Source organism: Protomyctophum bolini (genome assembly GCF_963924005.1).
Source record: "Protomyctophum bolini genome assembly, chromosome: 4".
NCBI lineage: Eukaryota > Metazoa > Chordata > Actinopteri > Myctophiformes > Myctophidae > Protomyctophum > Protomyctophum bolini.
In genome coordinates this window covers 26,246,786-26,270,413 of record NC_137865.1, presented here as the reverse complement: position 1 = coordinate 26,270,413, position 23,628 = coordinate 26,246,786, and the positions used below count along the sequence as shown (strand labels likewise).

The 23,628-nt window shown below is 41.9% G+C and overlaps 4 protein-coding genes across 4 annotated transcripts in view; 1 reads left to right on the top strand and 3 right to left on the bottom strand.

The window, feature by feature from the left end:
* Nucleotides 1-453: 453 nt before the first annotated feature.
* Nucleotides 454-5,068, bottom strand: hprt1l (hypoxanthine phosphoribosyltransferase 1, like). Its single transcript, XM_080761466.1, has 9 exons — nt 4,639-5,068; nt 4,140-4,246; nt 3,477-3,660; nt 3,138-3,203; nt 2,999-3,016; nt 2,562-2,644; nt 1,759-1,805; nt 1,165-1,241; nt 454-985 (listed from the first exon to the last, which is right to left on the bottom strand). Exons 1-9 carry the CDS (start codon nt 4,654-4,656, stop codon nt 938-940), a joined length of 648 nt encoding a protein of 215 aa, XP_080617592.1. The 5' UTR covers nt 4,657-5,068; the 3' UTR covers nt 454-937.
* A 1,024-nt stretch (nt 5,069-6,092) lies between these two features.
* On the bottom strand, nt 6,093-11,749 carry psmd7 (proteasome 26S subunit, non-ATPase 7). Its single transcript, XM_080760783.1, has 8 exons — nt 11,608-11,749; nt 11,004-11,095; nt 10,734-10,826; nt 10,522-10,619; nt 9,906-9,986; nt 9,283-9,374; nt 8,821-9,019; nt 6,093-6,798 (listed from the first exon to the last, which is right to left on the bottom strand). Exons 1-8 carry the CDS (start codon nt 11,679-11,681, stop codon nt 6,547-6,549), a joined length of 981 nt encoding a protein of 326 aa, XP_080616909.1. The 5' UTR covers nt 11,682-11,749; the 3' UTR covers nt 6,093-6,546.
* Nucleotides 11,750-11,890: 141 nt separating this feature from the next.
* Nucleotides 11,891-14,869, top strand: LOC308313541 (dynein light chain roadblock-type 2; the record flags this gene model as incomplete). Its single annotated transcript, XM_080760716.1, has 4 exons — nt 11,891-11,931; nt 12,703-12,778; nt 13,812-13,979; nt 14,826-14,869. The coding sequence occupies exons 1-4, from the start codon at nt 11,929-11,931 to the stop codon at nt 14,867-14,869; spliced, it is 291 nt and encodes a 96-aa protein (XP_080616842.1). The 5' UTR covers nt 11,891-11,928.
* A 1,084-nt stretch (nt 14,870-15,953) lies between these two features.
* LOC308314515 (genetic suppressor element 1-like) overlaps nt 15,954-23,628 on the bottom strand; it is a 28,207-nt gene continuing 20,532 nt past the window's right edge. Inside the window, 7 exon segments of the mRNA XM_080762146.1 lie at nt 15,954-17,013; nt 17,153-17,256; nt 17,432-17,758; nt 18,389-18,778; nt 19,990-20,103; nt 21,053-21,329; nt 23,071-23,183. Of these exon segments, the coding sequence (XP_080618272.1) occupies nt 16,873-17,013; nt 17,153-17,256; nt 17,432-17,758; nt 18,389-18,778; nt 19,990-20,103; nt 21,053-21,329; nt 23,071-23,183 (1,466 nt within the window). The 3' untranslated portion in view covers nt 15,954-16,872.

The window sequence follows — 23,628 nt, the reverse complement described above, 5'->3', positions numbered from 1 at the left end:
GTGGGTGGTGATTTCATTGGCCTGTTTGACTGTCAAGGGTTCAGCCTCCAGGAAGAAACCCTAAATACAAAGTTAATACACCATTGCACATAAAAACGACTCCAGTGTCTAATGAAGTACTGTCACCTCAGACACATGAAAAACTGGACAAATGCAAAAATTGTGGCACTCCATCTTTAAAGCATAAGGAAAGTTTGACATTGACAATTTTGCCTGCCAAAGGATGTTAATGGAGAAAAAAAGCCCAATACTAACAGCCGGTCAGCAAGTGGATTCATGAATGTACGTAGACAATATTTTAGGCCAATAAAAACTATATACCAAATCTCCCACTTTAAACAAAAGTCCGGCAGCCGACTATATTCATGTTATGGTAAAGCTCCGAAATAAACCATTCATTCAAAGAACACAATCGCCAAGAAGATTCAACATAATTTATATTGCTGTAAACGGGTCCTCCATGAAAACAGAGAATATCAAATAAAATATAATTTTACAGTACATTCCACGTCAGTTATCGCATGATACGAGAGGATAAAACAGCATTACCAAACAAATGTGGTTACACAGACTGAAGGCCACCTGCATTTGACTGACTATCGCAGTAGCCAGAAACCCTGGTAACAATAGTGACAAACTCATAATAACAATGTTCTGTTTACAGTCACTAATATAAAACAATAATTCAAGAGGCCAAAACTGACATAGATTTGTAAATAAATATAAAATGAAAAAAAAAAAAAAAAGTCATGAACACATATACATAATTGAACCCACCTATTTGAAGGGTAAAGCTATTTGCTTACTTTAGTAACTCACATATTCACATTTTGTGGATTCGTTCTTCATGTAGAAAAATAACCGATTCAAAACGGAGGGTGTTAAGGAGTATCATCACAGTGGTCCTCGTCTTCATTTATTGTCTGCACAGTTCTGTTCATACTTTGTACTTCTCCTTGGCGTCATCCTTTAATATGCAGATGTGCTGTAAACACGAAGAATGTAAAGGGAACAATCAATGTCTCAAGAACTGTCTCTGTTCTCCGGAGTGTAAATAAATGTGCCCTTCAGTTCAGTTCTATATTTGGTCTAGGTATTTCAAATAGAATGCCAACTTGATTTTATACCATAGAAGTCATTATATTTTGAGAATAGGCTACTCACACTGAGATCCCTGAAGTACTCGTTGTAATCCAGAGCATAGCCCACCAGAAATGCATCAGGCACCTCAAAACCAATGTCTGGAAAGATATACAAAACAATCAAATGTATACCAAACTGTAATGTAATGCATTATCTGCTTTGTGATTGTTCTGTTATATGCAAGTACAGTATACTACATCTATCGCACGCACACACAAACGCACGCCTAGCCCTTTAGCTGCCTGTGCATGAAGTCAAATGGGTATCCTGTTCACAGCTGTCCTGGAGCTACAATCTTAAAGAGATCCAACTCCAACCTAAAAGTATTACACACACACAGGCAGTGTGAGCGTGCGGGCATCTCGAGCATCTGTCAGGGCATTCACTAAGTGCTCAGCTACCCGTGGAGTACATCTTCCTAAAATGGATAAATCTTTACAAAAACTGAACTGCGGTAAAACAATACATCCTGCAGTGTCACCATTCTTTCAAATGCGAACATGAAATGTTGCATTTGCAACTAGTAGCTACTGCCTACAAAGACACATAGGCCTACAGATCACATTGACTGGGCAGTGAAATGAATGACTGGGCAGTTAAATAAATGGTACTCACAGTCTGGTCTATACCCTGAGCTCCTAGGTGTTCTCTTCACTAAGAGGCTGAAATAACAAAAAATATCATAAACATGAGTCAATCCAATCCACCAATTATATAGCACAAAACAACAGTTGGAATGTGGAACAAGCACTGCTATTTTGACATTAACTGGAATCCATTATGCAGGAATTAACCTTTAAACAGTGTTCCATAAAAGCCTGAATACGGACAGATGGCAACAGTGCTCTCGGGATACACTTGCTGGAACACTTTTTCTTAACAAACGGTAAGCCATTAAGTCTGTCTGAGAGCTCAGTGTCATCCCACTTCCCTGCAGCAAAGTGATCATGCAGCTAGCAAATTTACCTCACAGGAAATCACCAGACAAACTATGTCTGCCACAGTACTTTTCATGGACACCATTAAGCTAACAATTTTACAAATTCAAAGTGCAGACAACACGATAATATACAGTAAATTGCTCTGTGCAATGTTGCTCTGTGCAAAGTAAATCCCTGATATGATCTTCATACTTATTACTTGAACATACAATAATTTTCATATACAGTATCAGAGAGCTGGTCTCCATCTCCTCAGTGCAGTTACTGTAATAGTATGGCAGATTAACTGTTAAGCTGTTCCCTCTCACTCACTCGCATACATACTCACATGTACAGTATACAGTACTTAAGTGAAGCGCAGCGTGCCCATTAGCTGAGAGCACTGTTGTTGCCACCATGACCTTGAAGTCAGTTACACTGGACTGGAGATCTATAATTCAACTTCCTGGTCTGTGAGCTGCATCTGATGGCTCTTACCTTACAACTTTAACCATTTTTGGATTACATTCACTCAGCAGGGAGAGTAGCTTCTGCATCGTCCTCCCTGTCTCCACAATATCCTACGGTTTCACACCAAGAACACAAATGAGGACAGCACTGACTACAGCCACATCAGGCAGTAATGCTTTGTTTACAGTGCAGCAGTGCATTGTAAACAATGCAGCATGCAGGCAGTGTTCCAAATACTACGTGACAAGCACACATACTGTAGGCCTAACTGCAAATAATAAGTACCGGTATGGTCTTTTAATAATTCACATACCCTACATCTAAGAATTTGGTCTGTCATATGCAAATAGCCTACTTCTAGAGCTTGTAGCCTATCTGATAATGCTATTCAAAATGGTGGATTAACATTGCTTGAATGTTCATGCACATTTAGTATTTGTATCAAAAGAGAACACATATCTTACCTCGACTATTAAAACATTCTGTAGAGAAAATAAGCAAAACATATTGAGATGGAAGGAAACATATTTAAATACACCTTGTATGTATAGGGACATGACTACACTTCATGAAATAACGCGACGTAGAGCCAAACGTACTAACCTTGCCTGTTAGGTTGGACAACTCATCACCGCCAATGACTTGGACACTGTTTGTAGACTTGTCATTCTGAGGACAACAATGTAGTCAGATCATATATACAGTATTGCAGTGTGACCGTGGCAGCTTGCCAAAAGATTGCATTGCTAGTAGCTTGACAATTTATTCTCCAATTTGTATGTCGGCTGCATTCACAAACTATAATAAGAGCTGTATTGTACAGTCAGGATACATTTCATTTCATGATTAATTTCTTGTTTGGATATTACCACCACCCCATACCCCTCTATCACACATCTAGCATCAGCTGTTCCTGGAAATTAAATGAGAAGGGCAGCTTACACAGTAGCTTTTTAGCCTAATGAAATCCACCGTCATTGGGACTGATTTATCACTGTTGCGGTTCAGGGCTTTGATATAGTCCAGCAGGTCCGCAAAGAACTTGTAGCCCCCTTTGAGAACGCACAGAGCTACAATGTGATGTCCCCCCATGTCCCGGACTATATCACGTGCCAGGCGTTCTGTCCTGAGAGGCGAGACAGAAAGGATGGAGAGGAGAGCGAATTACAGTGAATTAGAAATTGAATCAGTTGATAAAAACACAATTTTTTCATTGGTTACTATACCAAACCAATAAGCAAGAGAGCTTATTATTTCACTCACTCACAAAAGGTACAAGGCTTGTAGCCTACTACAAGCAGTGAAACGTTGGTCTGCATAATACATCAGAATTATGCACAGTGCACTGGCCAGTGCAGACATGTAATGCCTTTTACCCCATGCAAATTATACACCCATGCAAAAAACACTAGGATGCACTGCAGTGCACTGTGTAGTGTATTGTTTAAACAAATTATGTTGCCAATGTTTTCACCTACCTGATATACACTGTTGTTTACAATGTTAACAAATGTGTAAATCAGTAGAGCATAATTGGTACACGAGAAAGATTTGATTTGGAAAAAAATAAATAAAGGTCAGACTGTGCAGTCTGTGGTGCGTTACCTATCCATGATCAGTCCGTGGGGGATGATCACTCTGTCCAAATCGTCCTCATAATGTTTGGGGACACAGAAAAGGTCCAGCTCGTGGCCCCGTTCATCATCAGCAATCTGTAACAGAACGGCATCACCCACGTCACCTTAATACTGTAGGCCTACCTTAATCATGTTTGGCACGACAACACACAAAAACGTGCCGATATGACCCCCCATTGGCGAAAGTGATCGCACAAGCTGTCACCTAGCGACATTGAGCCTATCAACCACCTGTTTACAATCGTGAATTTTAGAATTACAAGCCCATATGTGATGTGGGTAAACGTAAACATGTTTCACTTGTCGTTGTCCATGACCATGACCAAGTGCACGCAGCAGACCATGATTCAAATGCGCAAAACCGCACCCAGACAACCGAAGAGCAAGTTAAGAAAACACTTAAGTAAAATAAACGTGAGATCGTCTGTTGAGTAGCTATCAAACACATTTGAACCTGCGTGTCTTACCTGAAGGTAGGAAGCCATGTTATGTTCGTCCGTTCGTCCGTCCACTCACAGCGATATATGAGCAGTCATGCTCTTGTTCTTGGTTTTGTTGACTGTCTGGATGTTGCAGCGATACGCAGTACTGCCTACTGTAGTAGTACACAGTAACATGTCAGTGGGGGTTTAAACCCTACGTCACAATCCATTTTACCTATCCAATAATCTGATTTAGGCTGCCAGAAGCAACCCACCACTGCTGCACATTTTACTACGGTAGTTTCGTCGTCGAGCATCAGCACGCATTTGCAGAAGCTGTTAATGTCCGTCGTAACTTAAAAAACCGGGCGCATTTTACCAATATATTCCTTCCACGTCGATTCAAAGTGGCAATTATCTAATTGGTAAACCGGTGTCTTTTGAGCTGCAGCGCGATATGTTCAGACCATGGACAGACACAAGATCACTGTGACCTCATACTGCGCTATTTATATATAGTAGTGTACGTGTATACGGCTGCACTTTATTCCCACATCACGTAGTCCTCCAGAAGGTACTAGTAGTCCTAGGTAGGTATGCACTAATTGCACTTTCTAGGCCTACTCTAGATTCTACACTCTAGTCTAGATACCAGAAAGAATATAAAAAAATCACACCCGTGTGAAGTGAGTGTTGCAACTCCGTGGGGGGGTCCCCGGGGGGTTCCAGACCCACAGGAACGCACCCAAGGGGCCGGGCCGATTCCGGCGAGCCGCTATCCGAAACGGTTGAGACGACAGAGTTACCGTGTGAGGGTCCCTCTACTCACTGTACTGTCACTGTACTGTACTGGCACACCCAAAATCACCATATGTGTTTGTGTTAGGTTGCACACAGGTGGTGAAAAACAACCATGCTGTTTTCGTGCTCAGATCAGGGGGGCTGTCAGACAGATATTTCGTGTAGCCACTAAGGAAATCCGGACTTCCTGAAAGTTCATATAATGGCATGTTGTGGCGCTGTCATTGGGCCCAAAAAAACCCATAGCTCCATAGAGGCCCATCTTCACCTAGACTGTATTACCTTAATAAACATGGTCATGAATACTTTCTGCTTCCAGTCACTAGTTTAAAGTCTCATTTCTCATGTCATAATATTCTTTTTGGAAAATGATGGTCCCATTTATTAAAATAATTAGTAATTACCATAAAGTCGCGTATGTTCTGATGGCCATATTTTTTAGTCTATGGCTCAGATGCATCCACCCACCCACACACACACAGCTCCGTAAGGGTTGCACCACTCAACAAACACATAGGCTATAGTTATGAGATTAATACTACATTACATTTTCTCTCACCCATGGACCGGTTAAGAAGTTTTAATTTACTTTTATGTAACTGTTAATATACCGGTACTGTACATCAACATTCTCTTTTCACATGACAAATGCTGAGACAAAGGCAATTTAATAAAATATTTCATAATAGTAAACAAACCACTTTGTGATCCCAATTTATTGAGTGATACAGAAAAAAAAACGTATTCTCCATCTTACAAAATAATACACAGCTAAATCTGGAGTGTTGATCTAACTGTGACTGACCCATATGGGCCCTTATGGTCCATTTTTACAAATGTCAAATTAACACCCCAGATTTGACTGTACCAAGATACCGTAGAACACCAGTAACCGACAGAGCAGAATGCACATTCTCATAGCCAAGAACATGAAAGACCAAACATATCATCCTCTCATCCGTACAATAATAACAGTCTTATGAGTGCCAGTTGTGATTGCAAGGCCAAATCTCAGATGACACCGTTCCCCATATAGAGCACCACCACTTTTAGCTGCAGACCCACATTAGCGATGTGGCTTGGGAGAAAAGTAGAGCACCATCCAGTTGAAGAGGGCATAATCTGAGATGAAAACCGCAAAAGGTGACGCACTCATTTTTTCTTCTTCTCGTCTTTCTTTGTGGCGTCCCCTTTCTCTTTCTCCTTTTCATCTTTCTTCTCCTTGTCATCTTTCTTCTCCTTCTTGCTTTCCTCCTTCTCCTGTCCCTCCTTCCTCTCTGCATCTCGGTTGGAGATCTTGTTGTTGATGAGGTTGTGCAGAGCCACCACTGAGCGGATGAGAGACGCCAGGTAGACCACCAGCATCTGGTCATTGGTCTTCAGGTAAAAGGCTTTGGTGAAATCCTGCCAAGGGGTAGAAACATGTTCTGCATTAAGCAAACTCACTTACCAACACAATACAAAAAACAAAACAAAATGTAACAAGGGAAGCTAAATGTTTTGACAGAAATACTACACTACTAAATGTAGTATAGGCATGCACCGATATGGAAATTCTTAGCCAATACCGATATAGGTTTATTTAGTTTTTGTTGTTTTTATTTCCCCCTTTTATGCCAGGGAAACAAATACATCTCAATACAAGGAATAAATGTTCAGAATCTACAGCTTTGTATGCTGCAGAATCACCAACATAACCAACGCAAAAATGGATGCTTATTAACAACAGCTAAATATCGGCTACTGCCATTGGTTAAGTCAGTATTATTTGCCTATACCGATATTGACCGATATCAGCAAATATCTGCCGATACCGATGTTGTGGCCAATACATCGGTGCATCACTAACATGTAGTGTTGTAGTTTGGGTGAACCAAGAAACAAAGACTAGACAGAAATTAAAAATCACACCCGTTCTTATTGTCATACATCATCTCATTCTGGCCAATCGCAATTTGCGTCCTCACTTTTCCGTCAATGTTTACAAGATGTACATATTGTACTTATATTGGCCAGATGTCTTATGTTGTGATTTAGTGCCCTAAACAAACATTAAAGTCCATAGACCAAGGTAGAGGTGATGGATTTCACAATGCCATGCCACACTTCCCGGTCCTTCATTGCCTACACACAAAGCCACACGTTGGAGCAGTTAGCACCGGATATGAAGACTAATGATTAACGTCTTCATATCTCCCACTACAGTATTCCAATGTGGCTAATCTGTATAGAATATTGCTTGTGGTGTTCCATGGTGTTCCGTCTGTCACGACTGGCTGAGATGTGAGCAATGGCCCCTTGGCCTGAAGGCCTATCATGATTCAATCAACCTTTTGATCAAGCTACATGTCAAGCCCATGTCCAACCTATTGTTTGTCATGGGACCCCACTGGGCCTGGCTTCCAAGAGAGAGGTATGGCCTGTCTAATGCTGGACGGCGACAGGCATGCTGTGTATTGTTCACAGAGACAATATAACAAGGTAGGTTGTTTAATAACATATGTTAAATAAAATCATGCTTTCAGTATATTTTTTGTGTTTCAATTCAATGTGAACACATTTGTAAATTAGTGAAATTTGGCATTTAAATAAAAATGGAAATAAACAGTGTCGTCCATTGGTATTTCTGTTTTTCAGGCAGTTAATTCAGTCTCAGGTCCCCAAAACACGTCTTTGCAGCCTTTTGCTGAACATACCAGTCAGCTGATACATGAAGCATGTCTCGATGTATCATGTCTGTCTGTAGCTTTAAAGGCAAATGAGCTGCTGCTCCCGGTGACACGATATGGAACAGATGCACACGTGTCACGGGTAATGTCAAATTAAGTTAAGATCCTAATCTGAATATTTTAGTGAACCATTTAAGAAAAATAAAAGAGAACATTTACAAGCAAGTCCCAGTTTGAAATCTAAATAAAGACATTTGGCGCCATCTGTTGTTAGCAATGTATTAATTGCATTTCCAGAGGGGCACGAGTCTTATATTCAGGTTAATAAGGAACACAACATGTAGATAAAAAAATCTTAAAACCTGAATATGTGGACACTAGTTCTATATAACTATTCCACAATCTCCGAATGCTATATAGATTCTGGAACTACACTGAAATCAAAGTAAGGAAGCTGCCATTTCCATTCACAAAAATATATTTAAAATTTTCTTTACATTTCTTTACATTTCAGCTAAATAACAAGCTATAGATGCTTAGATGATTATTTATATTAGGATAAATTTGCATGACTTTAAAGAGGAAATGCTTTATCGCGTACTCATGATAGAGCTTCCGTAGTTCCGTTGTGCCAGTCAGTATGGCGGAAGCATTTGAAAATTGCGAGAGGCAACAGTCCACGAGAAACTATGTGGACACTGACAGCCAAATATTTTCACACACACACACACACACACACACACAGTCAGAACCTTACCAGTAGATTTACATCTGGGAGCAGGTTGAAGACATCCTGCAGCTGGTAGACAATCTGATGGTTGATGGGCAGTTTGCCTGCTGTCACTCTTTCCAGATAGGACCGAATGTCAAGTAGCTTGGAGTTGAGACCCTTCAGGCCATGCACCTGGTTGGTGATGCGCTGCGACAGAGTGCCTACTGTTGTGTCCTTGATGTCTCTGTGAAAAGCAATAAAAAGCAGTGCAAAACAATGGGTGTGACTTTTTACAGTATGTACACAGTATACAGAGTATGTGGGTATGTATACTGTATATGTGGTAACAGGTCAGGTCAAAAACAGCTGGTCACTAGGGACATGTGGGCACCTGGACGAGTGGGCACTTAGGGGTGGACATAACTGGGCACCTGCGAGATGGCCACCTGGACACCAAAACCCTCTGGTGAATGCATGATTGCATGTGTGTTCTTTGTTTCCGTTTACCTGAGCAAGTGCTCAACTCCTACTTCCTCTGCCTCCTCTGCACCGATCTCACTGGTGACGTGTTCAAATGTCTTTGAAGTTGGAGTTCCATCCTGGATAGGCAGAAACATTGCCATTACAAACAAATCTGTTCTGTTCTGGTCATTATCTGATCATTGATCACACATCGATGTTGCTAAATAAGACAGTTGACTTAATTTAGAGTATGTATGTTGTCTCGTATCCAGAGGATAGTTACTACCCATTTATATATAACTCAGTAGACAAATTGAGGATCAGATTGAAATCTGTAATTTTTCTAGAATTAAGAATTAACAAAAATATATTTTGAAATCAAAAAGGTATCTAATATTTAGATTAGTACAACCTTTGACTGTTGGGAATGTGTTTAGAAACATAAGAAAGAATGTCTCATAGTAAATTAATTAAATGTGTTCATCCCCCTTTCAAATGGAATGTTAAGTGTAATTTCAAGATAAGCGATGCACAAAAGTAGCCTTTTTGTTATATAATTTTGCATTAAAAGTAATAGAAGCACACACACTTGAAACAAGTCTGAAATGTTTTACAGTTACAAATAACTCTTAATATCCATCTTTGTGATGCAAATGTAAATCTCATACATCATGTATTTCCTCCACTGAGAAGTACGCTTCTGTGGGCAGGCCCAAGTCTTTAGGCTTCACATCAATGATGACTAACACCTGGAACGATACAAATGTGAAGTTATTCAAGGATGGAATGTATATGAGCATATAGTCAGACTCACTGGCAGGTGCATGAATTAAAGCAAAACAAGATCTCAGGACTGATGTTGTCCTAAATGCTGTGTTTCCTAAACAATTGAATTAAAACAATATGTTGTAAAATGATGTAGTACTTCTATGGAATCCATTCCAAAAGACTGAAACCAGTAATGGTGACTGAGAACTTTAATCCTTGCAGGTGGAAACCTTCCATGTCACAAATAAATGAGTGAATAAATGAGTCACAAATAAATGAGTCAAAATTCATTATTGCCGTGTAGACCTAAGCGGTAACGCACGATAAGTCAGAACGCGGTGTTTACAAGAAAGGTTATTTAACTATTCATTTTCAGGTAAAAAAAAAAAGAACCTGTGTTCCAATGGATCATCCAATAGTAGTAATTGTGTCACACGCTCTTGTTAAGAGCTTTTGCTCTTTTCATTGATTCAATATTTCTAAAGAATATACAGTGTAAACTAAGAAGCTACTCACTGAATTTGTGCAGTACTGCTTGACCAGCTCATTGATGGCAATGTCATTCTTGTGTAGTTTTGGTCCTGTGTGGTACCAACCAACGATTCTTTCTCTGGCTAGAAAATGGAAGATGTTGTATATTAATGATTTAATTGTTCACGTTCACAATGTCTTCCAAATAATGTCTGCAGATTAAATAAAAACAATGTAGATGTTCCCATTGGTCTTACCGTTGACTTTCTTGAACATGCCATACATGTTCTCCAGGTAGTCATGGTCCAAGAACCACACAGAGTCATCCTTGTCATCCTCATCAAATGGCACTGAGGAGATACAGTGACGTCAATGAGTGTCTGTTGCTGAGTATTGATTTAAACCATGGGTGTTAAACATTCCTGAATAAGAGTATGATTACTAAATGTATAAACAGGCTTGATCATGTGCATGTAAATGTCTTGATTATGATTTAACGTCACTGTCACTGTCAGGATGAAACTCACCAGCGAAGGAATTTGACACATCGAGAATCTTCTTATGCCAAGAACCCAGAAGAACCCCAACTACTCGTTTCTGGTTTCCAACTTTACCTATTCTGTAATATTGAACAGAACAAGAAACAGTTGTGTTAACAGTAACAAAACATTACTGATCGTTAATAGCAGCATGTGATGCACACGCACAGCATTATTTAGCCCTGGTCCAGTGCTTGTCAGTGAGACTCGCTGTAAGCACTGGATCAGGGAGCATTATTGATCAGTATCAAGATAGACAGCACAAGCACTTTGTCTTAGCCTTATAAATGAATGGTGGTTAGGTTATAAATGTATGGTGTGTATTTATGTTATTTGGATTATTACTACAACTTTTTAATACGCATAGAAGTTTCAAAGATTGGGTAGTTAACGAACTGGTTAGCAAGCTAGCTAACTAGCTTGGACAGCTAGCCAACGTTATACTGTCAATGGGCTTCTGACTCAGCACGGCTAGCAGGGTTAGCTTAGCGGCTAGTCAAGGCAGTAATGTTAGCAAACGACCTATATTTAGAGGCAACTAAACAAATATCGCAAGCATAGACACATCATTTGGTCGTTAGTTTTTGTTTACCTATTAAAATGGTCGACCACGCTGAGCAAAACCAGGGGGTGGACCACCACATTTTCTACTGCTAACTCCGGCATTTTCACTGTGAGAATAAACAAGGCACAGGAACACAGCCCACTAACCTATAATCTCGCGTGATGCTGTCCAGTCATGGCAGTCAATGCATCAATTCCACTGCAGCAACGCGAGATGTCCCACACAATGACAGCAGATCTACAGTATTCACATCCGCTCGACTTGTATCCGTTTCTCTTGGCAACAGACGAACACGAACACGAAGAAGAGAGAAGCTGCCAGGAGGACCGTTAACAAGCTGTTGTCATTATGGTAAGAGACTGCTGTCTACTTTAACTGAGAAATAATAAATAACAGAAATAAATCAGAAATAAACTAAAAAATAAACGTCCGTTTATTATTTCTCTCAATAGTTAAGTGGTTCTTAAATTGAGGTCTGGGGTCAGCCCGTAGTCATTGTTGAGGGGTCCCAAGCAAAATGAGTTAATATAGCATCAAAATCAATGAGCATCAAAATCTGTTAAACCACTTTGAAAATAGCAGATCTACAAGCTCCACTGGGTGGACCGCCATACTCCACTCCCCGGCACAATATATTTTCAGATGGGGGTCCTCGAATCAATCCATCTATCCATCTTCAACCACTTATCCGTAGTTGGGTCGCGGGGGAAACAGCTTTAATTTTTTTACAGGGGCCAGTTTTGAATTGCAGCTGTCCGTAAGTGTTCTTTGAGAGCGGTTTTGAAGGAGTCTTGGGAGTGTATGTCTGTGGCTGTGTATTGATATAATCCCTCCATCTGATCTTTGGTCTGCCTGGGGTCTCCTTCCAGTGCATCGAGGACCTCCCTAGGGAGACGCTCAAAAGGCCTGCATATTCATTTGGTTGATAGGCTTGATATGAAAATATTTGAGAAGCACTGCTTTAGTTAACTAATCAGAACATTTGAATTGCTTTAACTCATGATCTTGTTATAGGTCTATATTTAAGTAATGTTACATTATAATTTTATTTTTTGTGTGCTTGGTTGGAACATAACAGCTTTTTTTTTTGCTGACATACATTTTCTCTCCTACGTCCTATAGGCTGAAGTTGAGGAAACGTTGAAGAGGATTCAGACACACAAAGGTGTGATTGGAACAATAGTTGTTAATGCCGAAGGTATGTCAAAAAAACTACTATATTCAAACTTCATGGATGAGTGCTTTCTCTACAGCAGTTATGCTAGCTCGGTTTGGAACCTCAATATCTACGAGAGTGATATCCCTGCCCAGGTCGAAATGGGGTCTAGCTGGGTCGAGCCCGTCCACAAACAGTGGATTAAACCATTTTCACAGTATTGTTTCCAAAAAGTAAAACAACTGCTTAAATCAGGCTTTAAATAAAAATGTAGTCCAGTCAACTCCCGTTCGCATGCGCAGTACTGCTTCCATAAGATTGCATTGGGATAACCAGGGAAAACATAGTACTTTTACTCTGAATTCTGTACTACATAATCTTAATCATAACAATGATGATCTGGTGGATTACTACAATGACCATAATGTAGAGATGCTCGATATAATCGGTAGTGTATCGGAATCGGCCATAAAAACACCATATCAGTATCAGTTCGGTCTCAAAATAATCCAGATTATTTTTCACCAATATTGATGACACAATAATAATGTGACCGTCAATGGCAAAATTTTACATTTAATACTTGATTGATTGAATACTTTATTAACAGGTTTTGGGCCAAGACCCTAGGGCCTAGGCTTGTTTCCATTGTGGTCCTCTGTATAATATCCAAATTCCGAATCGGTCAGAATCGGTATTGGCAGATATGACCCTGCAAATAATCGGATATCGGTCATAATTTCATAATCGTGCACCATAATGCTTTGGTGCACTCACCCTACCTTGTGGAGAGGGGCAGGGCTGTTTTACTGAGACACCATGTAGTCCAGGAAGGAAGTGAGACCAGTGTCTGTGACATCACAGACACTCTGAAAATATCTAAAAACACATATAACGCACATAAAAAAACCCAGGAAACTGCTTCTTGTCTCCCAAAGTTTCAAATGTCATTAAAATAAGATCTGGTTGCAAAAGGGGTGAAGTGGCCCATCTCTTCGCTAGACTTTAATTTATCTTCTTTTTAAATATATATTTATTGTATATGCTGTAATATCAATCCTTATGCATGTTTCAGGTATTCCAATCAGAACGACCTTAGATAATTCCACAACAGTCCAGTATGCAGGACTGTTGCACCAGCTGACCATGAAGGCTAGGAGCACCGTGAGAGACATCGACCCTCAGAACGATCTCACGTTCCTCCGGATCCGCTCCAAGAAACATGAGATCATGGTGGCACCAGGCAAGTGGCAAGCAATTTGTTTCACTTGTTGAAATTCTGATATCTCTGCTGTCGGGAAGAAACCACCTACTGTAACTCCAAAATGTAAATATTTCATAAAATAAAAAATATACAGCAATACAGCCTCATCAAAGTTGGTGTCAATTACGTGCATGAGAGGGGGAGAGGTGGTGGAGTAAGTCGCTTTAGCAGACAGTTTGAGGGTCCAATGGAGTTAAGAGGTTTTGTCCAAAGCGGTTTTTACTACTTTCCATTATGCAAAAAAATACAAATATCTCAAAAATGTAGTTAGGTTTCCTCCCGACAGCAACGATATATTGAAATCGTTGACATGACTAAATAGATGCATATTAAGGAAGTTGTTATTATTGCTATCAACCACTTGCAACCTGGCATCACTATTTTGACCAGAACGTTTTCAAAAATAGAACGGTTTTTTTTCTTCTTTTAAAAAGTAACAAATAGATCTATAAACTCAAAATGCATCGCATGGTGACGTGTTGTTGTGAGCTTTTAGAATACATTATTTTTGCTATTCCACATATGACCAAGTATTTAGAGAGTTTAAGTGGTTAAGAACAATGGATTATATTTCAGCGTGCCAACTTTCCAGGAAGAGAAGGGCTATATTTTCTAAAAACTGTCGATGTCATTGGTAGTCAAGTTTCTGACCTCCCACCAATTATGAGACGCAGAGTAAGAAACTGTGCCGTTTTTTAATTGGCCAATAATATTAATAAAGGTTGAAAATGTGTAAAGTGCTCCTTTAAAAGTAATACTGTTATTTGCTGTTTATTTGACTATCTTACCATTTCTCACCCCACTTTTTCTTCTGTTGTTCTGCAGACAAGGAGTTTTTGCTGATAATCATCCAGAACCCTAATGAATAGCTCCTGGACATTCCCATGAGAGTCAGGCTTTGGTTTGTCTCACAGTGGCCTGCTTTAAGAAGACAAGAATGTCTTTGTGTGCTTTCTTTTTCACATTTAAAATTAGCATGCTGCCTAAACCTATAATTATAATGTGTACTTTGTCACATGGGACACACATGTGACATGTGAATAATACAGTAGCCTCTCTTACTTTTTCTTACAATTGTCTCAGTATTTGCAATGTATTGTATATAAAATAAAATTGCTAATCATTGTATATTCCAGTTGTTGATAGTGTTATTGCATGTCCCCCACTCCCTGGTATAAATAATAACCAATAAACCACATTTTACAAACATTTTAATGGAACCTTTCCATCCAAATGTACAGCAAATATATGTTAATAAATAGTTCATTATAATTGTACAAGCCAATATATTATGTAATGAGTGATTGAAACAAATAGAAACGTGATTTCACATGTTGGTAAAGGAGACTGGACAGGTGATGCAGTGTGGAGGAGGGTCAGGTAAAGATAGCTAATTTGTCCTGATTTACCGTTATACCCGTGAATATCATATGCAGAGTGTATGATGCATTACTGTCCACAAATATAGCATAATTTAACTACTGTCATACAGAGAAAGTTTGTGTCAGTTATGTCAGTTCATGTCAAATATTTAAGAGTAATGATGTGTTAGCCTAAGACTAATTTATAGTTTGTGTGACAATGCTATTCAGGTGTTAATCATCATTTGTCTTTGGGAACTGCAAAATAACTGTCCTCTCCTGTCTTCTGACAAAAAGTAATTACACTTAGCTGTTGAATGATGCAAAAGTACACTAAAAAAGAGCCAGGTCCGTCTCATAGCTAGAGTAATGTAACAAGACCTATAAAAAAAAAATCATTGATATTCTTTTCAAGTTTACAGGTACAACTGGGAGGATTAGGAAGGGTAGTTAGGGGTGATAATAATGGTGATGACAATGATAATATTCCAAGACAGACAGACTTGAGACTGCTTATCTTGTCCTTCATGTTTCCAGTGCATCTTCGTCATCCTCCCAAAAATGTAAGCAACACATAAAATATGCTCAAAACTATTATTCTGGACATTTAATTCTGACCAGCAGCAATTCAAAGAAAACATATGGCTTCCCACACAACGAATGGCTGAAATAATAATAAACATATTACAAAATCCTTTGTCTATCACAATTGACATTATCAATGGAAAAAGTTAATAAACTTAAACAAAACAAAAAAACAACATTGTTACCGATACAGTTGCTCCATTCTCTTAAAGGAAACTTGCCTTTAGCTGTTCACCTATCCTCTGTAGAACCTTTCCTTGCACACAGGCTTACTGCGGTCAGACAGGTACAGTAATTGGTACATACGATAATGCTGCCACTCAGGACAAGGTCAAGTAGCTTGTAACTTTCATTTTTCAAGTGCATCCTCTCAAGTTTAAGGCCTGAGGTGAGCTATGCTTCCTTCATTCACCATCTGTGCATGTACCAAGAGATTAGTCCGGAGGTAATCTCCGGGCTTCACAGTCTAGGGGAGAACACCGGTTTGTGCCCAGTCAAATCCACAAAAATCTATTGACTGGATAAATACAGTCAAAATGCAAATTGATACAGTAGGAGCTAACTGGTAGGAAATCCTTAAAGCCAACAAGGGAACTACAAGTGTGAGGGGTTAGCATTATTCTATCAGAGATAATGTATTGTGACACCTACACAGTGTTGCTAACAATCCATGAGTAATGAGGTGTGCGTTGCAGAATCAGAATGCACAGACAATGGTCACTTGAGGACAGTCAATGTAGCAGCACTGATTGGCCGACAACATTTAAAGACAAGTAAGCGGCTGCTCCAAGTGCTTCAAGTACTGTATGGAGACAAAGCGCTGACCGGCTGTCCTATTTCAGCTACAGTCTCTTCACCGTCAGTCAGCGGTGTCTCCATCAGGGAATTTCAGTGGCAGGTGAAGTTGTGCGCACCGAGCGCAGGGGTCACCTCGGGTTGTGTCCATTGATGTGCCCCCCCCTGCCCCAGTGCATGTTGGGAAGTGTCAGACACCTCCTGAAGTGCTCGAGCTGGGCCTGCAGTCTCTCTCTCTCTTCTCTCACCTTCTGCCTCTGACTTACCAAGTCCTGACAAATGAACAATGCATATAATGTAATTGATATTAAAGGAAGGAACAGAATGTCTGCACAGGCATACATTCCTTTAAGTCTAGAAAATAAAGGGATCATGTAGTGAAGCTGACAGCCAGTCAGAGGTACTACTTACCCCCATATTCACAGAGAGCTGTTCAGCAGTTCTGGTCAGGGTGTAGTTCTGAGCTTCAAGCCTTTTGCACTGACTGTGGAGAACCTGCTTCTCTATACTACATTCTGAAAAGAAAGTAGAATGAATATATAGGTTAATCGTAAAGATGACATACAGCAGTTTTCTGTCCAGCAGCAACAATATGTATAAGACTAAATGGCCTTTATGAATCCACTAGGGAACAATAATGGTCAACAACACACATAGTGTATATAATTGTATTGAGTGAGGAAATCTCACCATCCATGTAGTCCTGGTAGGCTTCAAAGATCGCTTCAATCCCCTGCCACTTCCTAGGAGTGTCTTCCACCCCATCCTCCTCCTCATCCTCCTCTTCCTCCTGCCCAGACTCGCCCTCTTCCTCTTCCTCCTCCTCCTCCTCAGACAGGTGTTCCTTCAGCCCTGCTGGGGGGTCCCGGTGAGGCGGCGGGGGGTGGAGACGACGGTGGCCGTTGACGTGGGAGTGCTGGGGGGCGTGGTGGACGTTTGGTCTTTTCAGTGGCGAGATGCTGTGTGGCCGAGAGTGGTCCGCCTTTGAGGTGGCCTCGGGGACACAGTTTGAAACGCCTGGCGAGAAAAACAGAGATAATGCTACGGTTCGACTGCCAAGTGCCGACAGCTCAACACCAGTGGTGGAGAACGTACTCAACCTCAGTAGCCTACTTGAGTCAAAGTTAAAAGTACAATATTTGTCTGAAATGAAAAATCCCAAAATACTAATTCTCGAATACCGGTATACATACAGTATAAAGTACCGTACTCTAGTAAATGTATACTTGTCTTTGTTACTGTCCACCACTGTTCTACGTATGTCACGTTACTCACATAGAAACCTCTTCTCTTAGCTCTTCCTGAACCTGCTGTGGATTATACCAGGGACTAGTAGTGGACTTGGACTTCAGCTCTTCCTTAAACCACCATTTACTTGTACTTTTTGTTGTAAAAATGCTCAAACCTTCTTCTTTCCTGCCTTGATCTCCTTAACCCCTCCCCCCTCTCTTTTCATCCCTTTCTTTTATTTCTTGGGGAAAATTACACGAGAACTATGCACAAAAACGAGTTTCACCCACTTTTTTACTTAAAAAAACTCTGAATGTGACAATAAAGTTGATTGTGTTACCTACAGCCACCACCAGGGGGTGGAATGCCCCTTCTTATCAACCTTTTGCCTGTGTGAGCGAAACAAGAGAGGCTAACCTTTGTTGTGCATTGTGCTGTTGTGTGTGGACTGTAGCACTGCCTGGTGGAAGTGCTGAGCGAAGGCCTCCGGGGTGAACCTCTCCCATGGGCGATTCCGCCCGTTCTGCCCCAGATGGGACTCCTTTCTCTGGGCAGAAGTGACTACGCCATTCTGGTGGCCCTGGAGCTTCTTGGTTGGCTGAACCTCCATGAATCCACCCTTTTCATGATGATGCGGGGCCAGGGGCGGGGGTCCGCCGGGTGCCGGCGGGGTGTCGACGACGGGGTGCTTGAATGCGTCTGTGTGGAGGCTGTTGTGGTGCTGGGAGTAGGGAGGGGACGGGCTGGGGGAGTCTGGGTAGTGTTGTCCATTTGATTGACACGACACGGGGGTCGATGAGGAGTCACCTGCATGGAAATAAATAAGAATGCTTTATATAACATTTCTGCATTAAGACTAAGACTAATGGTGCGTTCACATGGGCAGATGTAAAAGATGCAAAGCTACAAGCATGGGATTTGCTTGGTAGCTTCACACACGCTGGTGTGTGTGTGTGTGTGTGTGTGTGTGTGTGTGTGTGTGTGTGTGTGTGTGTGTGTGTGTGTGTATGTGTGTGTGTGTGTGTGTGTGTGTGTGTGTGTGTATGTGTGTGTGTGTGTGTGTGTGTATGTGTGTGTGTGTGTGTAGGGATGGAGCTCGTTCATTTTTATTGATTACAATCACCTTATCGAGCCGGGTCCTTATCAAGCCCACTATCGAGCGTTTGCTATTATTTTGTGGCCAGTTGTGAGAGTTTGTATGCCATGACACGTGGCACACACACACACACACACACACACACACACACACCCTTGCACTACATTTTACTAGGGTATTGATATACAGTACAGAGTTCATTGTGTACTGTGTCACTTTAAAAGCATAATGTATACGTCATCGTACGACAGTGTCACGCACCAAAAATAGCCAATCTACAAGCTCACACTGCGTCTGGTTGCACCACGTTGTGAGCTTGCAGATCTACAGGCTGAGAAGTTGGCAGGGAGTTTTGAGTTCCCAAACGGAATTGGATTATGAATGATGGCAACGGAGTCTTTCTGGGTAGCAAGACAAGCAAACCACGCATGCCTTGGGTGGAACAGGATTGTTGTTTCGCTGCAGCAGCTGACGGCTCCCGTGTTTCGACTCGCAAAGGTATCGCATTTGGGTTTATTACAATGCATTATTGACAGATGCGGCGATGCCTATATGCATTGTCGAAATGTTCCCTTTCGTGCATGTAGCCTAGTAATTAAGTTAACAACTGTGCTACATTATTGCACTTAGCTCCCCTCTTGTCTTTTAAAATGTAAACAAACTTTTCCACCCGTTCCACCCACGGCATGAGCGTCAGTCCACCGTGGCCCAGTCAGTTTAGAGCTTAGCCTTGTCCAGTCTAACTTCGAAGAGAGGGGGAGAAAGAAAAACACCCTGACGTCAGCTGCTGCGGCTATACCAGATAAGAGGCTCGATAAGCAAAAAGCTTATTGATACTCGGGACTTGATAAATGCCGAACCGGGTTTGTAATTATGGACCCGATTTTCGGGCTCCATCCCTATGCGTGTGTGTGCGTCTCACCAGCTGAGGGCGCAGGGGGGCTGCTACACAGAGGTAAAGGCTTGTATCTGATTGTGTCTAAAGTCACAGTCTTGTGCTGTATGGCTCTCAGCAGCTCCTCGGTCTTCTCTTTATCTACACAGCAGTGGACAGAATGAGAGCGGCTGTCATTCACTTCACACTCAGAGAGACAAGAGAGCCCATGAACAAATGACTGCTGCTGCCACTAACAGGACAGCAAATGGATGACACTGACCCACTGTGTGTGTGTGTGTGTGAGTGTGTGTGTGTGTGTGTGTGTGTGTGTGTGTGTGTGTGTGTGTGTGTGTGTGTGTGTGTGTGTGTGTAAATACAATGCACAATCTATGTAGGCGCTACCTAATTGCACCATTTATCATTTTTATAAGAACAGACTGAACTGTGTTCCAATAATAGACTTTTTTTGGTAGGTTTTGTCAGGTATGTGACTCTGTGTCATTTATGAAGCAAGCTGTATGTATCTGTATATTATCGGTATCTGTGTACTGTATGTTTTATGTATCTTCATTTTCAATCCCTGCTTGAAAATGAGATGCTGCATCTCAAGGGACTATCCCTTCGATAAGGGTTCCCCACTGGTCCACAGGACATGTACAGTACCACCGGTACGCCAGTTTGAGAACCACTGCTCTATCGAGTTAAAAGTAGTTAAACCAATTTGAATGCTATATTATTAACGCTATATTATTAACGAATACTTGAATTTTCTGGTTGCAGAGGAAGTTCAAACATGTGCTCCAGAAACTGATATCCAAATATTCACTGAGTTCATATTAAATTATATGTATTAGCTGCTCAAGGTAAACCGTCGACCCACACAGGATACAGATGATCAGAACACGGTCTAAAACTGTTTGCCTCTGCCACTGGCAACACCTGCACCTCATTAGGGACAGGGTTAAATGCCCTCCCTGTAACCATGGCAACCTATGACTTGATTGACAAATTGACAAAACCCTGTAGTGACATCATTGAAACAATAAGGCTCAAATGGCTCTCTTACAAACGCGTGTTGCTGGCGAACCCCTGGAACGCGGTCTCTCACCTCTTCTCTGCTGTGGGGAGACGTGGGCGAGACTGAACAGGCGGAGAAAGTCCTTCTTCTCCGCCAGTTCGGGAGTGTCGTCCATCTGCTGGGCGGTGAAGGGGGTGGTGAGGGGCGGGGGCGGCACGGGGGACAAAGACTTCCTCTTGCCACGCACGGCCGGTGGGGAGGGGCTGCGTTCCCTGAGCATCCTCCTCCTCTTCCTCCTCTTCCTCTCCAGAAGCTCGTCGCGGTGGGAGAGCGTGGTCAGGCCGCACACGCGCAAGAAATCCACTTTCTGCACACAGAGACGGAGGAAGTGTTTTAGAACACTGAGACACACGGAAACACTTTGGACAGTAACAAAGTGGTTTTGGTTTAGTTGGAAAATCTTTGAATTGTGATTTTAAATGTCCACATTTTAACACAGCAATAGATTGATATTCAAAATAAAATGTATTTTCTAATTTGTATTTTTTAATAATGTTTAATGTAATTAAAAGCAAGTACTCCAGTACTATCTTTATTACAAGAGAAAACCTGCGCGTCACGAACAACACTGCTGCACACTTCCATGGACACGATCACACGCCACGGAGCACGGCCAGCCTCCCGGGACCTCGCGAAAAAACACCACACACAAATGTGCGCGCCTGACCTGCGCAAAGACTTTCGTGTAATACCCACATTTAATACATTTACCCAAAACACACACCTAGCCTCCCCATGCGAGGAGGGAATCGTCCTCGGATTCCGTCGTTCTTCCGGGTTCTTGGAAATGCCCCCAGCCACTGCGTTCGTTTTACTGAGGTTAGGTTTAGGTATAGTTTACTGAGATTAGGTTTAGGTATAGTTTTAGGTATAGTTTTACTGAGGTTAAGGTTAGGGTTAGTGTTAGGTTTAGGTATAGTTTTATTGAGGTTAAGGTTAGGGTTATGGTTAGGTTTAGGTATAGTTTTACTGAGATTAAGGTTAGGGTTAGGTTTAGGTGTAGGCTGTCAATCACAGTGACTGGCCAGTCACAGCGCACCCTCTACGTCACTCTGTACTCAACCCGAGGACGGAACCATGCTCGCCCTCCCCATAGCCCCCGCACTGCATGTTGGGAAGGACACAGCTAATTAATGTAGTCAACGATTGCTGTGCAACATCCCCCTCATGTTCTCACAACCCAATTCGGCTACACCACACACACTAACCTACACAATTCTCCACACGTGACACAGGGCCCTTATTGGCTAGAATGCTCACATGCCGCACCCCGTGCCGGCACAACACAGCAACGCACAGCTGTGATTGGCCAGCCACACACATCTCATCGCCACAACCAGAGTGCAGCTTGCAGAGGCGGAGCTATCTCTCTGCATGGAGTTGTCGAAGGGTGTAGAGACAGAGAGACGCGCTGTGCAGAGAAGCATGTGTGTGTGTGTGTGTGGGAGATCACGGTGTAGGGTCCAGAGGCCCAGTCAGTTTAGAGCTTGCAGTCTAACTTCGAAGAGAGGTGGCGAAAAAACAAGAAAAACAACAAATGATAGCCTACATTGGCAGCCCATGTGCATGCAAATTTGTGTTAGCAAACCACAGCATGCAAGCCGCCGTTGTTTTCAATGGTCCCTCCATTGAAAGGGCACAATACTGGATTTAAAAACACAGCTGAAACATGTGGAGTCTGTCAACTCCCGCAATTTCCCTCTTCCCATTGCGCTGCAACGTAACTAGGATTCTAGTAGTACACATTTCCCTGAGTAAACTTTCACTTGTACTGGAGTAATATTTGAGGGCTTGAGTATCTATACTTTTACTCAAGCACTGGGGCTGTCCATCACTGGGAGTGTGTGTGACTGTGTGTGTGTGTGTGTGTGTGTGCGTGTGTGTGTGTGACTGTGTGTGCGTGTGTGTGTGTGTGTGTGTGTGTGTGTGACTGTGTGTGTGTGTGTGTGTGTGTGCGTGTGTGTGTGTGACTGTGTGTGTGTGTGTGTGTGTGTGTGTGTGTGTGTGTGTGTGTGTGTGTGCGTGTGTGCGTGCGTGTGTGCGTGCACCTCAGAGGACGTGTCCAGTTTGAGCGGGGGCTGCTCCGTTACCCTCCTGAGATGTGCCTTAACGTCCTCATCGTCGCTCTCATCGTATGACTCATCCAGGTCGTAGTAATAACCTAGGGAGGGAAACGCACTAATGACTCATGGGTAAAGAGGAAAAAAGAACATCCAAGATCCAACCTTCTAATCTTAGTGTTTAACATCATTAAAGGGTTAGTCATTCCCTGCTGTAACTATACAGTACCTCCGCCAGAGTTCTGCCTCTCTTTAATCTCCAGAGTTCTCTCTGGGCTCCCAACCTCTCTCATTTCTTTTCTTTTTTCATGATCTTTTTTTTCTTTCTTCAATTTTAAATGTTCTCCCAATTTAGTCATTATGTCAATTCCCCTCATCTTGCCCCATGTGGTCGCTGACGCCCACTGTTTGGCCATGTGGGAGGCTGTTGACATCCACATGTCTCCTCCCATACATTTGACACAGATAGCAGCCACTTCTTTTCACCTGACAGTGAGGAGTGAGAGACACAGGACATATCACCCCTCAACTATGTCTGTCAGACAT

Coding starts and splice junctions, on each gene's coding strand:
- psmd7 (XM_080760783.1), bottom strand. CDS start 11,681: ATGCCGGAGTTAGCAGTAGAAAATGTGGTGGTCCACCCCCTGGTTTTG. Junction 9,375..9,905: donor CAGTGGAGGAAATACATGAT/GTATGAGATTTA, acceptor CTGCCTATCCAG/GATGGAACTCCAACTTCAAA. Junction 6,799..8,820: donor TCCCAGATGTAAATCTACTG/GTAAGGTTCTGA, acceptor ACCCCTTGGCAG/GATTTCACCAAAGCCTTTTA.
- hprt1l (XM_080761466.1), bottom strand. Junction 3,661..4,139: donor CACGGACTGATCATGGATAG/GTAACGCACCAC, acceptor CTCGCCTCTCAG/GACAGAACGCCTGGCACGTG. Junction 3,204..3,476: donor TTAGGCTAAAAAGCTACTGT/GTAAGCTGCCCT, acceptor TGTTGTCCTCAG/AATGACAAGTCTACAAACAG.